Below are 17,472 nucleotides of genomic sequence, written 5' to 3' on the forward strand. Positions count from 1 at the left end.
GTAGGATTCTCTCTCAAATCAAGACATAGTACTCTGAAAAAGCAAAGTTTGGTTACTCTCCAAACTTTTTGGATATTCTCCTACATGATCTCCAGTACCAAAGGCGGCAAAGGTTGATCAATGTCATCTTTAGTTTTTCTTGATTAGAGCTAGCAGGGACACAGATGTGCTCCTTTGCATTTGTCAGAATTTAGGTAATTGATTTGAATTAAAGAAACATATAAAGCAACTTCTATAATGCTGGGAAAAAGAAACGGGAATAAGTTACAGGACAAATCTCGTACAGTGTCTTTTATGGTAGGTTGCCTCCACAACAGGAATAACCACCACTTATTATTGTTCTTAAAATAAGTTATATTTTAAAAAGTTCCTGTAACTTCTAGTATACAGTTTATTAAAAAAATCACAAAAATTAACATCCAGCAGTCAGTACCAGTGACAAAACAAAAAACAAAACAAAACAAAACAAAATTTAATGGGGACTATACCCTTACCAGATGCAGTCTGTAGTGTCACACCTGCTGGTACATGAATAGGATAACCAGGAAAATTGAAACTTGCACTACAGTTTGAGGTGCCCTAGATATGAGAAATTTAATTAGAAAGTTAGAAAAAGGCTTTCCTTTTATCTTTTTTCCTGATCTCACAGGGATTAAAAAAAAGTCTGATTCAGACAACAGGACAATGGTTGGACATTTAACATTGAGGCTAAGTTCTTTGAACAAAACAGCTTTTCAATATTTGATTTAGATCATTTAAAGATAAAAAGAATTCTATTCTATGGCTATTCGCAATGAAGCCAGTAAAGTCTTAGTAAATGGTATGAACACTAATTCCTAAAACTTCCCCACTACATAACTTTGCATGAGTCCCTGATCCTCAAATTGTCAGATACAAGAAACACAGCTGTTTGTAAGAGCCATCTAGTCCATAGGTTGATCACTAATGGTACTTTAAATTAGTTAATACTACAGTGTACACTTTTTATTTTAGAATGAATAAACCTCAGGGTTTTCCATTTTTTTTAAATGCTAAGTCAAAAGACAAAAAAGTTTTTGCCTACCAGACATACAAAAACTTATAAGATTGATTAAAAACATCCAATATTGGTAAGGATGTGATTTAAAAAAAAATAAAACAGTTTTCTCAGACCACTGCTTGTATGAGTATGCATGTACTAACTTTTTGGAGAGCAATTTCACAATATATAACCATATTGAAAACATGCATAATCTTTGACCCAGAAATTCCACCTCTAAGAATTTATCCTCACTACCTGCTATCATACCAATACACAAAAACTTATCTACAAGTATTATCAATTATATTAGAAAAAAAACTAAAAATAAATGTCCATTAATAAAATATCAGTTAATGAAAATGATACATCAACTAAGGTTAGTCAATATTTAACTGGCAGGGAAAAGGATCCATCTATATTACTAAGTAAAAACACAGAACAAGGCACAGAGATGTGCCTACTTTTACCTTGAAAATTAAGGTAACTTTCATGAAAGAATGCTAGATGGATATACATCAGTTAAAACAGTTATCTTTGAGGTACAATACTGCAGGGCTCTTTTGCTTTTTATTTTATAAACTTGATTTTACTATTAGTGTATTATTTCTTTAACCAGGAGAAAAAGTAGTCTCAAGAATTTCAAAGGTAGATATATTTTTCATTGGTTTCCTATCAAAAACAGCACCATTCTTCCCAAAACTCTTGGTAAGGGGTATGATTTTATATTTAATAAAGAAATGGAAATTAACAGCCTACCAACCCTTTTGGCTCAGAAAGTGGGCTGAAAGGTGAAAAACAGTGGATTATATACCACTGAAGAAAGGTAAAAGAGAAAAAGTGCTATTATTTCCCCACCTGAAAACTACTCAATTTTCTAAATACAAGTTGTAATTTATTTTCTGCTCCAAATCTTCAGGGGTGGGGGGACACCTATCCTCTAAATCTCTACCACACAAAGACAAAAAATGACCAAAATACTTTACTTAAATAAAAAGAAGAACTATTATGTAGCTCAACTTGCCAAAAAAAAAAAAAAAAAATCAGAACGTATCAACATCATTTATTTAGGATCTACCTAGTATATAACATTATACTGTGTATTAAAACTCCATAGAATTTAACTTCAGAAATTTCCTGACCTTATAGATACTAACAACAGTATTTATATATACTACTGGCAGATGCTAATAACTGCTCTGGAAGACAGGAAAAGTTGGTAAAGAATATGTCAATTCTAAAACTCCTCAGTTTTTGCAACATGTACATTTTAGAAGTTATTCCTATCTCCCCATCCCTTACTACATCTTTTCTCATTCAAATGGGGGATTATGAATTATACCTATGCCTAGCCTCCTGCTACCATTCACTAAAAGTGAGGCATATCTTTAAAAATATATCCTAAGGGTGCCTGGGTAGCTCAGTGGGTTAACCTCTGCCTTCGGTTCAGGTCATGATCTCAGGGTCCTGGGATCAAGCCTCATCGGGCTCTCTGCTCAGCGGAGAGTATGCTTCCCTCTCTCTGCCTGCCTCTCTGCCTACTTGTGATCTCTGTCAAATAAATAAATAAAATCTTAAAAAGAAAAAAATATCCTAAACAGGCTACATACCAGTTCTGCTGTAGTAAAACTGGGAAGAGGTCTACCAGCAGGAATAACTAATGATGCTATATAGAAAACAAAATAAATATTATACATTTGTTACAATTTACCAGTTTAATAAAACTGCTAAGTATAGCTTGTTTTAAAAAAAATGTTTTCCATCACTAGCATGTCTGACCATGGTGAGTTCTAAACTTCCTAATTGCAAGTGAGGTAAACGAATTTAACTATATTTTTTCCCAAAAAACTTCAGATAAAGACTTTATAACTAACCTGTTTTAAGTACCAAAAGAAATTATTTGTTATCAAGTATACCATAGTATAGAAATCCACAAGAAAATACCTAGGTTATTTTTATTAAGTCAATTTAGCACTAAATCTCCATTACAACTTCTCACAGAGGAGAAAAGGTAGTATTTATTCAAGTAGCACATTTCCAAAAGACTATATTATTGAGCAAAAAAAATGTAACCCAACATAAACCATTCTAAATTTTATAGGCTCAAAAGAATTTCCCATTCCTTCATTTCAGGAAAAGTTATTTATAATACTTTAGCCAGCACAACTACATAGTTTTAGGAATTAATGAATAACACGTCTCCACAAGTCTTTACATGAAACAAGTATGACTACTAAGAAAAATAGAACAAATTCCTAGGGGAAGACCACCTCAACCTGCATTAAAGTTGCAATCTCACATATCTTTTCTTTATTATCTACCAATTTCCTATGCTATCTCTTTGTTTTTAATATAACTAAAACATTTGCCTAATGGTTGGAAATGGAAGCATTAAAAAATAAGTGTAAAAAACAAATAGTAACTATAGTAGAAAGACCTCAGGAGATCAACATAACCTTAAACTTTACCTCAAGGTTGATTTTACCTAGCTGAACATGACTGTTACAATATCATTTCGCCTTTTAATATAAAAGAGAATGTTTCAGCATGTTTATGGAGCACATATATATTAAATGTAATGTTTATTATGGTGTTTTTTCACAGACCACATTAAATTGTCCCTAAGATTTGCTTCTGACACTAGAATGACTCCATTATAAACAGCAAGTCACTCAGAAGAGCAAATATTTTTTTTTAACTAACCATTCTTCCCACATTAGAATAACAGAAGTGAAGCTACAGAGATTGATGATTAATGAAGCAGAAAATTATTTTTATCCTCCGTTCATCTATGGCTTTGCTTATTAACAGGCATTCTTTTAGAAAGGCTAAAGTAGAAAGAATTGGTGTGGCAGGAACACAAGGGTATTAGTCTTAATTAGCTGAAGTGAGCGAAGCTTAAACTGGTACAGCTGAAGCCATTGCCTGAGAGGAAACAAAAATCTGTTAACACGCTGTCTAAAGCAATTAAATGAATTTCTTGAGGAAAAATAGCAACAATTCCCCCTCTTTTAAATACCTTGCAATAAATCCTAAAGGATAATTCTCTAATCTTATATAAATCAAACAGAGCTATAAGAGAGTTTAAGAGTTCCTTTATAGTCATCAGAATAAAAGCATTGAACAGTTTTATAGTGAAGTTTCATGCAGCTCCTAGTTAATTTTGATACTAAATGCACCATTTACATACTTCCACAAATTATATATACCATTACATGTGCCTGAAACATGCTTTTTAAAATATCCAAGATGGTTTCAATACCCAATTAAGTTTTAACTGAGTATGTGTCTTTACTTAAACTAAAAAGTGTTAGAATTTTGGTCTTCATGTATATATTCTAGAAATATTAAATTTCACAAACAATAGGCTTTACAATATAGAAAGAATTCAATCCCACAAATGTAATTTAAGAAGTGTAAATTAAGAAAAGATGCTACATTGTGACATCTACAAGAGTATTTCTTTCTTACACACCAAGAAGTCTTTGATACATTAAGGCATTTAATAACTTCACAATTCTTGGTCCTGCTTTAAACCATTCCAAATCTTAATATCCAAGTCACGGGACTCAAGAGGTGCAAAGACTGGTCAATATTCTTTTTGACTACTCATTAGCATATACACATCTCTGATAACCAAACTGAATATTCTACCTCAAATCACATCAAGAACCAACAGCACTGTTGAAATTTTCACCAGATCTAAATTCAGCAACAGTTGGACATGTAGTTTGTACCTGAAGGAGTCTGAACACTCAAAGATGAAAGCCATCACAAACTTCTCAAAATTCCTATTCTTCCCTTTCTTGCTCATACAATGATAGTTTCATCAAAAAAACTATGTGACATGAAGACCAAATAGCACAGATTTGAATTGCTCTAGAAATAGGGCAATCATGGACAAAGTGAATCCCACGTCTCAGTTAACCCAGGACCGTCCTAGTTTACACCTATTATTCTGAGGTTATTATTAATGCAATCCCATTTCTTTCTCACAAGTGAACTGTAGGCAAAAGACCCAGAAGAGCCAATGCAATATTCATGGAGAAAAAGTTGGAGAACTGACACTGCCCCACTTCAAGACTTACTAGAAAGCTGCAGTAATCAAGGTAGTGTTGCCTGGTCAAAGAATAGACAAACACATCAATGAACAGAACAGAGAGCCAAGAAACTGACCCACATAACATAGTCACTTGATCTTTAACACAAAAGCCAAGGCAATACAATGGCACAAAGATAGTCTCTTCAACAAATGTCTGAACTGGCTATCCAATGCAAAAAAACATGAAACTAGACACATACTTTATACCCTTCCAAAAAAAATGACTAAAAATAGATCAGAACTAAATGTAAAATGCAAAACTACAAAATTCCTAGAAGATAGAAGAAAATCTAGATGACCAGGAGTATGGCAATGACTTTTTAGATTCAACACCAAAGGCACAACGCATGAAAGAAATAATTGATAAGCCAGGTTTTATAAAAACTTAAAACTCCTTTAAAAAAAAAAATCAAGATGATATGAAAAGACATTGGTTGGAAAAATATTGTGAAAGACATATATGATAATGGGCTATTATCCAAAATAACCAAAGAACTCTTAAAACTCAACCATAACAACCCAATAATGGGCCAAAGACCTTAAGAGACACTTTGCCAAAGAAGATATAGATGGCAAATAAGCATTTAAGATGCTCCATATCGTAAGTCATCAAGAAAATGCAAATTAAAACAATGAGATACCACTACATTAAATTAAAAATGGACAAAATCCACAACACTGATAACACCCAATGTTGGCAAGGATGTGGAACAACAGGAACCCTCACTCACTGCTGGTGGGAATGTAAAATGGCACAGTCACTTTGAAAGAAAATTTGGTGGTTCCTTACAAAACTAAGCATACAACCCAGTAGTCACTCTCCTTGGTATTTACCCAAAGAAGTTAAAAACTTACATCCACACATAAACCTCCACACAGCAGCTTTATTCCTAATTGCCAAAACTTGGCAGCATCCAAGATGTGCTTTACAGGTGAACAATTAAATAAACTGGCACATCCAGACAATGGAATATCATTCAGTGTTGAAAAGAAATGAGTTAGCAAGCCACAAAAAGATATGAGGGAATCCTAATACCATATTACTAAGTAAAATAAGCCAATCTGAAAAGGCTAGATACTACATGATTGATTCCAACTATAGGACATTCTGAAAAAGGTAAAACAATGGAGATGATAAAAATATCAATGGTTGCCTTGAGTTGGTATGGTAGGAAAGGATGAATAGGAGGAGCACAGAGGATTTCTAGGACAATAAAAATACTCTGTAAGACACCGTAATGATGGATACATGTCATTATAAATTTGAATAAACACATGGTACATGCAACACCAAGAGCAATAATGTGACCTATGGACTTTGGGTGTTTATGATAGGTCAATGTAGGTTCATCAATTGTTAACAAATGAAACCCTCTGGTGGGGGATGTTAATAACTGAAGAGATGATGCATGATTGGGGACACGAGGTATAGGAGAAGTCTCTGTACCTTCTCTTAAATTTGTTGTGAATATAAAGTTCTAAAAACATTGTCTTTTTTAAAAAGTGGATTACAAACCATATATAATTACCCCAATGATAGAATAGCAGTTCTTAAATTGTACTTTGCAAACCCCCAGGGGTCCATGAGACCCTTTCAGGGTGTTCACAAGGTCAGACTATTTTTTATAATACCAAGACAATAAAAATCTTTTTTTTTCATTTCTCACTTTTTTTTTTTTTCCTTTTTTGACATTTGCACTTACAGTGCAGAGCAATGATGAGTAAAAGTAAAGGCACTTTGGGGTGCCTCGGTGGCTCATTTGGTTAAGTCTCCAACTTCTTTTTTAAAAGATTTTATTTTTAGAGAGAAACTGCATGCACACGAGCTGGGGAAGGGGAAGAGGGAGAGAGACAATCTCAAGCAGACTGGCCACTGAGCACACAGCCCGACACAGGGCTCCATCCCAGGACCCCAAGATCATGACCTGAGCCAAAGCCAAGAGTTGGAGGCTCAACCAACTGATCCACCCAGGGGCCCTTAGCATCTGACTCCTGATCTCAGCTCAGGTCCTGATCTCAGCTCAGGTCCTGATCTCAAAGTCATTAGTTCAAGCCCTCCAATGGGCTGCATGCTGGGTGGGTGCAGAGCCTACTTTATTAAAAAAAAAAAAAAAAAAGACGGAAGGAAGGGAGAGGGGGAGGGAGGGAAGGAAAGGGAAAGAGAGAGAGAGAAGGAAAGGGAAAGAGAGAGAGAGAAAGAGGGCATCTTAGCATGAATTAAAGCAGTATTACCAAACCTGCTAGTGGCCCCTTTATTTGTTCTCCATCACCACCCACTCACAGTAAAAAAGATAAACAACAGCAACAATAAAACAGTTTCACTAAAGAAGTTCCTAAATGTAACCATAAAGAACTATTTTTATAAAATTTCAACCCTTGAGGATACTTTCTTTTAATATTCTGTGGATTAAATGGGAAGAACACAAAGCATTTCTGCAGCATACAGATACACAAGGAAGTACATGGAAAATGACTGGTGCTATTATTTAAGGTGAAAGCTGATCTAGCCTCTCCTTTTTAAGAAACATTTTTACTTGAGAGAATAAGTGACACAAACTATGGTTATTCAGACAGATATTTGGCAGTCATTTTTTTTTTAAATGAACCAAATGTGCCCGTCACTTCAAGGAAAACAAACTGACAGTATTTGTTTGGCAATGGTAAAATTCAAGCTTTCAACCAAAAATCTAAATTTTGTAAATTTTATATCCACCACAGTGAGCTTGATAGCTTTCCAATTTTTCTGAAGAAATGTGTGGTGATATTAACAGTATTTTTTAATCTTGTATAATGAATAATTTGTCAAGTGCATAACTCAAACAGTATTTTCCAAGTAACTAACTTATGTTACAAAACCACACACAGGTTAAGGAGTCATTCAAAGTGCAAGACACACCAGTGATCTTTTAACATTACAAAGTCCACTGATAAAGTTTCAGATTCCACCTTGTAGCTAAACTCTCAGAAACTAACACTTGTTGAGTTTTAGTGTAGTATCAAGTTACCTGAAATTGCTATAAAAACACTCTTTTTCCAATTATACATCTGTGGAAGGCTAGATTTTCTTCATATACTTTAGCCAAAACTATGTATCACAACAGACTGAATTTAGAAATAGATATGAGAATCCAGCTACTTTATATTAAGCCAGACATTTGAAGAGATTTTCAGAAAAGTAAAACAACGCCACTCCTCTCATTAAATACTTTTTGTTCTGGAAAAGTTACTTTTAACAAATATATGTAATTATGTTAACATATTATCAATTTTTGGAATTTATAAAACTTTAAGTTTCTCAGTTTTAAGCTTTTATATGGTAAATAGATACTTAACAACCCACATAAAGAAAGCTCTTCAAGGTCCTCCATTTTTAGGAGTGTAAAGGGGTCCTGAGACCAAAAAAAGTTGACAACTGAAAATACAGGAAATTATTAAGCAAATGGACAATAGAGTCAAAGAAAATATGATAGAGCAAAAAGCTTTAAAGATGGAACAAAGGCAAATGATTTACTCCATTGTATATTTAATTCGAACTTGTTATCAGGGATAAAAAGGTTGCAGAAGTTAGTTTAGATTATTTTAATCAGGCTTTTAAAAGCCTACAATGAGAAGATATAATTAAGAAGTACTTAAATTTTATGAGGCTATTTACTTCAAGAATCTTATTCTAGGGAACCTAGAAATGAAGAGGGATAAAAACAAGGCTTGTAATGCATTTTTAAAGGACATGTACTTCCTCCTAAGTCTTTTCATTATAAATGATGTAGAAAAGAATAAAAACTGTCTTGTTTAAATGTAATTATTTCTATTATTCTAACGTCCAAGAAAGAGAATAGGAATACAGTGCAGAATGAAAGCCAGCTAGACATATTAGTTGCAAGACTATTTTGTGATTAAATCACTGCTAATATTACCATCTTGCGGCAAAAACAAGTATTGCAATTTTGAATGACAAAGAACCTGAAAAGTGTTAACTGCTTTTGATAAAAAAAGTCTAATCTTTCATTCCTCCACACTGGCCATCCTCCAAGTCACTCCTAGGTTAAAAAAAAAGAAAGAAAGAAAGAAAGAAAATCTTTAAAGTTCTTCAATAAAGAAAATAATGTTATTTAAATAGAGAAAACGGATGACCTAATAAAAAAGTTAAAAACAAAAGCATAATCAAAACTATAGAAACTGAAGTAAAATGTTTCAAAGTGTCAACTTAGTAATTAAAACTGCTGTGGCTAACAGAGTAAAGTTATACTTTAGAAGCATAACATTAGATAAAAGTTACATCTGGGAATTCAATATTCATTGTTAACTTATTTCATTTTTAAGTTATAATTGCTGCCATGCTTAAATTCTCTTATTTTATAATAAACAAGATACTAGCCTCCTTACTATTTTCTCTTCACCTTGTCCCACGTGATTTTCCTTTGAATTTTCCCACGTGTGCAATGAACAACCTAGTCATTACTGACAATCCAATCCAAAATCTAATCCAAAATCTACCCTCGCTTCTGGCAGACATCAATCTAATTCAACTAAACAAAATAAAACCTGTGTGTGTGTGTGTGTGTGTGTGTGTGTGTGTGTTGCATGCAGACATACAGACAACACACACACATATATTAGGATAGTATAAAAATTTTAAGCATCAGAAAAGAAGGAATAAAGGCTAGAAAGATAAAACAGTATCATTTATCTTAGCCACTTTTTTCCAGTTTAAATTGATACACGTAATATGGAAAATTATTTCCTCAAAAGCAAAGGTTTCAAGTCCAAGAAATGAAGAAAAGTACATAGGGTTAATTTCTAGCCATAATATATAATACCCAAAACAGCAAAGTAGCCTGAATAATCTCCATATTCATGTTAACTCTCTATTTTGCTTCCAGTACAATAGCAGATTTATAATATATACAACAAGCAAGAGAAAGATAAAGAATGCACAAGCATGCAACCACCCATCTTTCCCACTGCTTTTTCCAGCAATGGTGGCTCAGTTACTCCTTGACACAACCCAATCAAATTCTCTGAAATAACTAGTGGGTATTCCCAATAGCCCACAAATGATGTAACTTGTTCCTCTGAAGTAACAGTTGGTCATCTTTGTGGACTTCAGTATTTTCAAAAGCTGACTTGAATAACCTAAGTTTGTTACCCATAATTACAAGATGACGGTTTATTGTGTTCATTTAATAGTAATGGTTTTGAGTTCCAAGCCCCCTTACCTTAAGAACATTACCCTAAAATAAAACCACCACCAATGAGAATGTGTTCTGAAGACCAAACTAGTACTAATTTACTAACTGTATCCAACCTGTTGATGACTGCAATGTTTGGTGCAAGCTGTTTGGCAATGGAAGGGTGAACACGGGTGTATGGGCACTATTTCTGAAGAAGTCTTCCGTTGCTTTAGACTGCAAAATCTTTGTTTCCCAGAGCTGCAGAGAAAAAAATTTTTTTAAAAAGTTAGGGTATTTAGGTATTTAACTTTTAATGTCAGCTGATGGCACAATGAATGGGTAAGCATTAAACTATAATTGAGGGGTTAAAACTAAAATTTATAAGTTTTTTAAGAAGAAAGAACAAAAAGGGTAACTTGCATTGTCTACAAACCTGCTTCAAGTCTTTTAGAACTTGTTCCTCTATACCTTCTTCAGCGAATAGATCCCGCACTCCTTCAATTACATCTTCAATTATTGATCTGTAGAGTTTAGGCTACAAAAAAGCAATTGTTAACATTTTAAACTATGTTTAAATAGTTTAAACATTAAAACAATTAAACGTTTAATAGTAAGTAAGAATACATGCAGTGTATTCTTTCTTATGGTTTAAAGAAAAACCACCATAAAGATTCTTACTAAATGCGATCTACTTCCAGTATAGTCTTAACTGTCCATAAATTGTGTTAGCTTTTGACCCATAGTCTCAGGCTATCTACAAGACTGACTTAAAGAACCACAATCAAATATGAGATAATAATTAATCAAGATGGTAGGTTACAATTACGTCACTTGGTTTTTGTCAAAATTTAACCTTCTCCCTTTTATTTTTTTATTTAAATTCAATTAATTAACATATAATGTATTATTAGTTTTAGAGGGAGAGGTCAGTGATTCATCAGTCTTATATAATACCCAGCGGTCATTACATCACGTGCCCTCCTTAATGTCCATCATCAAGTTACCCCATCCCCCACCCCTCCCTTCCAGCAACCCTCATTTTGTTTCCTGTGATTAAGAGTCTCTTCAGGGGGTGCCTGGGTGGCTCAGTGGGTTAAGCCACTGCCTTCGGCTCGGGTCATGATCTCAAGGTCCTGGGATTGAGCCCCTCATCGGGCTCTCTGCTCAGCAGGGAGCCTGCTTCCTCCTCTCTCTCTCTGCATACCTCTCTGCCTGCTTGTGATCTCTCTCTGTCAAATAAATAAATAAAATCTTTAAAAAAAAAAAAAGTCTCTTCTGATTTGTCACATTTCTGACTTCATCTTGTTTTATTTTTTTCCTCTCTTCTGCTATATCCTGTTTTGTTTCTTAAATTCCACATGAGTGAGATCATATGATAATTCTCTGATTTATTTCGCTTAGCATAAATTCATTTAAGGCAGGTGGAAACGAACCTACTGTCTTCAATTTATTTTCTCAAAGCGGACAAAGGAGTTTTTAGAGTTCACTATATTACTTTCACATATATGAATAAACTGCAAGCTGTAAGACTGAGACAAGCACTTACAAGAGAGTAACCAAAGACTATCCCACTTCCAAAATACCTGTAGTCCAAAAAAATATTCTGAACCACTGTCAAGTGAAAAGTACAAGTGCACCCAAATGGATTCCTAACAGAACCTAACCAAGACATGAATGAACTATACCTTTCCACAAGATTTGGCAATAAAAATTGTAGCATTCTAGGACTGCTTTTTCACACTACCCAGTAAATACTCTCTAAATACTCCCGCTCACATCAAGAATAGTTAGGTTTAAAATTAATCCCCATAAAGATCCCAGGTAAGCTTATAAATAGGCCAATCAGTACCACATTATTCACAGGCATATCCATTAAGTGCCCTAGATTAGTTGCTTCTTCTCAAATAGCTTACCCCGATAAAGGCATACTAAAGTGATACTTCGGTGTTCATCCCAGCTAGTTTGATCACTTTTACCACAAGAAGAAAACACTTCTAGGGTTAAAAACTTCCTTAAGATCTACCCTCAGAGGGTGCCCGGGTGGCTCAGTTGGTTAAGCAACTGCCTTTGGCTCAGGTCATGATCCCAGAGTCCCGGGATTGAGTCCCACATCAGTCCCCCAGCTCCAGGGGGGAGTCTGCTTCTCCCTCTACCTTCTCCTCTCTCATGCTTCCTCTCTCAAATAAATAAATAAAATCTTTAAAAAAAAAAAAAAAAAGATCCACCCTCAGAATATAAGAGCAGCTGTCAAAAATAAACCATTAGAACACAATTTTTAAAAAGGAAAATAAGTATTGAACATACCTTTTTCTTCTGGAACTAAGGTTAGCCTTTATATTCTTTCCCTAATACCTTAATCAGAACAATGTATAGTCCAGGAAATCCACCTTAACCTCTTCTCTATTTAAGAAAACTCACACCCTCCGCAGAGTTCACCATCAGATAAAACGGTACACATGGTAAACTTATATTCAAGCCTGAGTATTTTACGTATCTTAAAATACATTAGCATCAAAAAATGGATACACAATGAAATAATGTGTCTCTAAAAAAGTACCCTTTTATGTTGCATGTATGTACATGGAACCCATAAAATAACAAACCGGGACAAGCACACTGCCTTTCACCAAATACCAAGTTTGTTCAGGTGAAATGAAAATAAAGGTGAATCCTTGTTTTTCTCTTTAATTCAGCTCTTTAAAAATTGATAGAGCGTTTCACAAGTGCCATTCCAGGTGCCCTTGTTTTCTCCCAAATTTCTCAGACCGCTGAATGAAATGGGAACAAAAAGAACGAAAAAAGGAAGCCTCTCCAGTAAACTGGGTCTAGATTTGTGTTGGTTATCTTTCTTTTAGGGTAGATGTTTCCTAAGACTCGGGACCAAGTGTTTCATGAAACATCTGGGATAACGTGCTTAATTCATCACGTGACGCTGATATCGAGGTTTCCGCCATTAAAACTAAAAGGGCCAGTGCTCATGACAGCAGGGTTATGAGCTGAAGGGCTAGCCTGTCAATTCTCACTGTAAGGGTAGGAGATCAAGGTTTGTGTTTAATTCCAATGGCGTACTTAAGCATTCAGGATGGGGAAATGCGGGGTAGGAGAGAACTCAAAAAATACGCCTGGGCAACAAGAAATACCACATCACTTATTACTTCAGGTAAATAATAGAGCTCAGAATCAACAATGGCCACACTGGAAGTAAGAATTAGAATAAGGGTACAGCTGAACTCGGGAATTTTCTCAGGACAGGAAACTGGAGGGTTACCGCGAGCTCCAGCTCTAACCACCTCTTCCAGACAGCCTCAGTGCCAGTGAGAACGGTGGGGAGGAGGAGGCAGCGGTTCCTTCAGCGGGCGGATTCCAACTTCCGGCTGAGCTACTACTGGCCCTCACCGGCTTCCTCCAAAGCGGAGGCGAACAGCGGGGGGGGGGGGGGGGGCACTTAGAGTGACGGTTTCTGAAAGACTGTGAAGGGCCAGGAGGGGAAAGCGTGTGTACAGGCCTTGCCTGCCGTGATCCCTGGACCAGCCCTCCCTCCACACAGACCATGGGCCTTCAGGCTAGGCCGGTCCTCCTTACCACGGGGTTGACACAGGCCATGATGGCGGCTCCGGCACCTCTCCCCTAGCGCCTGCGCGGCACGCGGTGCCCCACTGAACTCCTCTAGCTGCTCGCTTTGAACGCCGGCCACGTCGTCTGCGCAACTACGCAGAGACTCTGGGGGCGGGGCAGGGAGGAGAGAAAGGTTAGTGGGCCACTTTGAGCAGGGTTCCTTGGAGGGACGGTGTGCGTGAGCGAAGAAGCCCGCTAAAATGGGCTGGTTAACTGCGATCTAAACAGCTGTGGACCGTTCAACTGACCCCTGAAGCACCTTTATTTACTCGGTCTGTGAAATAAAGACTCAGAAAATAGGGGAGATGTGATGCAGTGGTAGATTCCAGTTCCCCTTCAGCTTGGAAGGGGATTGGGCCAGGAAAGTGGGGAGACTAGCGGCTTCTGTCCCTCTCCTTCTACCAATTTTCACCCCTCCCCCTACACCCCACGCACAACTGAACTCTAGTAAAAAAAAAGGCCAAAACTCATCTAAGATTGATCCTCAAAGCGTAGGACAGCAAATCAGCATCATCTGGGAACCTGTTAAAAACACAAATTATTGAGCCCACCCCAGACCTACCTACCAGAAATTCTAGGGATGGGGCCCAGCATTCCGTAATTTCAGCATGCTCTCCAGAAGATTCTGATGATCTCTGAAATGAGATCTACTGCCCCAAGACAAAAATTCTCAGCTTTGGCTGCCCAGTGAAATCACTTGGAGAGTTTAAATATTTGGCACCTGAGTCTCACGGCAGAGACTCTTGATTCTATTAAGCACCTTAGGGGAACGACTGCTAAAATAAAGTTAGCACCAGGCACTACCCAGTCTCTTTTTCTTCCTCAGATAGCAATCACCATCTCTTGACCTGCAACAATTCCCTCCCTCCCCTGAAAGGTAGAGAGCATCTAGGAGCATATCTTGCCTAGGACTGAGAGTAAATCCAAGCATAGACAATGTGAACTCTTAAGAAAAAGTCATCTATTGCCACTGCTCTGTCTTTTAAATAGCCTTTCTAATTTACATATAGGTCCTGACTTAACCAGATGGCTAGGTTATTTAATGATTTAAAAAATAATAGTAGGTTTAAAATTGGCTGTTTATTTGTACGTATAAATTCAGTAGAGCTATTTATGCCCTACTGCTCTGTATTTGCTTTGCCTGGGTCAGGTACCTTATGATTTGTGAGTTTTAAGCAGCTGATTTATATGAAGCCTCTTAGAAGACTTTCTGAAATTAAAAAGTATCTGAAATCTGTTTTACAAAAAAGCTGTGAATTTTATATAGTAATTTTTAATGATTGTATCTCTACCTGGCAATTTACTACCAGAAGTATTCAGAGTGACTTATCTACCACCCAAAATAGAAAAGCTAAAAGCAGTCACTGATTCCTACTGATATTATAAAATCCAATTAAATTATTCAAACTGAGGAGCAACCTGAAAGGTCTCTTGTTTTCTAACTTTTCATCAAGTTTTAAAAGTTTATTCTTACAAGCATATGATTGGTAATCATCTTACAGCATATTTTTATATTACTCCCTTATTTATTTTACCCTTCTCAAGGCTATACTATAGATCATACTCATTTTTTAAATTAAATTTGGCCGTTAATCCCCATAAAAAGTGTGGCTAAGAGTTGAATTGTTAATGCTTAGTATACTTAGTAGACTCAGGTGACAGAGAGGTTATGTGACTTTGGCAGAGAAATGTCAGCAGCTTTCCATTTGCCCCTTGTGGTCTGTCTGGATAGTCACTAGTAGACCCAGATGTAATTTTTCCCTGATAATAAACAATGGCTTTTAGAGGAAGTATATTTTAACCTCTAGGTGAATTCTAGGTGACTCCAAGTCATAAGGCTGCTCTGAACCTGTGGTCGCCACCATCCATGATGGCCCACAATGATTCTCACCTCCTGGCATTCACAGCCTTATGTTGTCCCCTCCCACACTGTACTATGGTTTGTCTGGAGGGCCAATAGAATAAAGCAGAGGTGGTGTTGTATCACTTCTGAAATGAGGTTAAAGAAGACTGTGGCGGGGCACCTGGGTGGCTCAGTGGGTTAAGCCTCTGCCTTCGGCTCAGGTCATGATCTCAAGGTCCTGGCATCGAGCCCCACATCGGGCTCTCAGCAGGGAGCCTGCTTCCTCTCTCTGCTTGCCTCTCTGCCTGCTTGTTTTCTCTCTTTGTCAAATAAATAAATAAATTCTTTTTTAAAAAATGATTGTGGCTTCCCTCCTTGAAATTCCTTCAGATTTCTCACTTTGGGAGACAACAGCAGTCATGTTGTGAGGACATTCAGGCACTCAGGTAGCCTATGGAGAAGCCTGGGTGACAAGGAACTAAGACTCCAGCCCGTAGCCAGCAAAGAGCAGAAGCCTGTAGACAACCACATGAGTAAGCTTGGAAATCAATCCTTCCCCATTTGGGTGGTCAAATTATTTACTGTAGCCCCGACTGACAGCTTGGCTGCATTCCTTCAAGAGTCCTTGAACTAGAACCACCCTCTAGGCATTTCATGATTCCTAATCCTGAGAGACTGTGTGAGATAATAAATACATGCCATTTTAAGCAGTTAAATTTGGGGATAAATTTGTTACACAGCATGAGATAACTAAGACAGAACCCATTGTCTGATTGGATTGTGACTTCCAAAGGTTTAGTTTTCCCTCACTGTAATCTCAGCATTTAAAGTTTTTTGAATACTCTTGTCAATCATAAAAGCATTTGAAATGTATGTAAAGTAAACTTTATAGACTGATATTTGGTGGCATTGACCCCAGGTTATCATCAAACAAGCAAACTCTTATAGTTATGGTCGTATTTCTTTTGTCAATTTTTCAAACCCATCAGGGAAGTGTGCTGCACACACAAAACACTTTTGATGCTAAAATTGAAATTTCTAGATCTTCAAGCTTCAGCGAGGCCAATCTTCAGTGACGATTTTTTATGTTAGTAAATAGAAGATAAAAAAAGAATGCTGAGCTGTGGTCCTTCTTTGAGTGCTCAATTCTTTGAAATTACACCTACTGCAAAGCACAAAGATTTTCCCTAGCAGCTCATCACAATTCAGAGCAACAGATTTTCATTTTCCCCTGCTTTCTTTACAGACTATAATATGTAATATTTCATCTATAACACACACCAGTTTTGCAACATTTAAACAAATCTAATAATCAGATTAATTTCTTTGTATTTTGTATATTCTCATTATTTTTGCCTAGAGGTCTCAGTGATATTACTTCAAGAGTAAAGAAACAATTTCACTATGCTTATTGTGAGAAAAAAACAGATCTGTGAAGTCTTTTCTCTGAATGAGAATATTTTTTTACAAAAGGTATTTTAGAAAAAGACCATTATCTTTTATATATTAAATTCTACAGCCAAATATAGGACACTTCAGTAACTGTATAGATTCTAAATAATATTTTTAATCTGTAATGAAAAATACAAGTTAGTCTATGAGCATATGGCTTAAGACAGCAAATATTCATAATTAGTTTCTGCACATTTTGCAACCACTGCACTAAACCAGCAGTATTGTGTTCCTCTGACTGTCTCATCCTTCACATCTTCCAGGAAATGAA

General features: G+C 36.2%; 1 protein-coding gene across 1 annotated transcript in view; it reads right to left on the reverse strand.

The window, feature by feature from the left end:
• GTF2A1L (general transcription factor IIA subunit 1 like) overlaps positions 1-13,957 on the reverse strand; it is a 56,109-nt gene extending 42,152 nt beyond the window's left edge. Inside the window, exons 1-5 of the mRNA XM_032877836.1 lie at positions 13,874-13,957; positions 10,725-10,826; positions 10,426-10,549; positions 2,629-2,684; positions 495-579 (exon numbers count right to left, since the gene is read on the reverse strand). Of these exons, the coding sequence (XP_032733727.1) occupies positions 495-579; positions 2,629-2,684; positions 10,426-10,549; positions 10,725-10,826; positions 13,874-13,894 (388 nt within the window). The 5' untranslated portion in view covers positions 13,895-13,957. The remainder of the gene's footprint in view (positions 1-494; positions 580-2,628; positions 2,685-10,425; positions 10,550-10,724; positions 10,827-13,873) is intronic.
• Between the last annotated feature and the right edge of the window lie 3,515 nt (positions 13,958-17,472).

This window comes from Lontra canadensis, unplaced genomic scaffold (genome assembly GCF_010015895.1).
Source record: "Lontra canadensis isolate GAN:19392208 unplaced genomic scaffold, GSC_riverotter_1.0 scaffold61, whole genome shotgun sequence".
Classification (NCBI taxonomy): Eukaryota; Metazoa; Chordata; class Mammalia; order Carnivora; family Mustelidae; genus Lontra; species Lontra canadensis.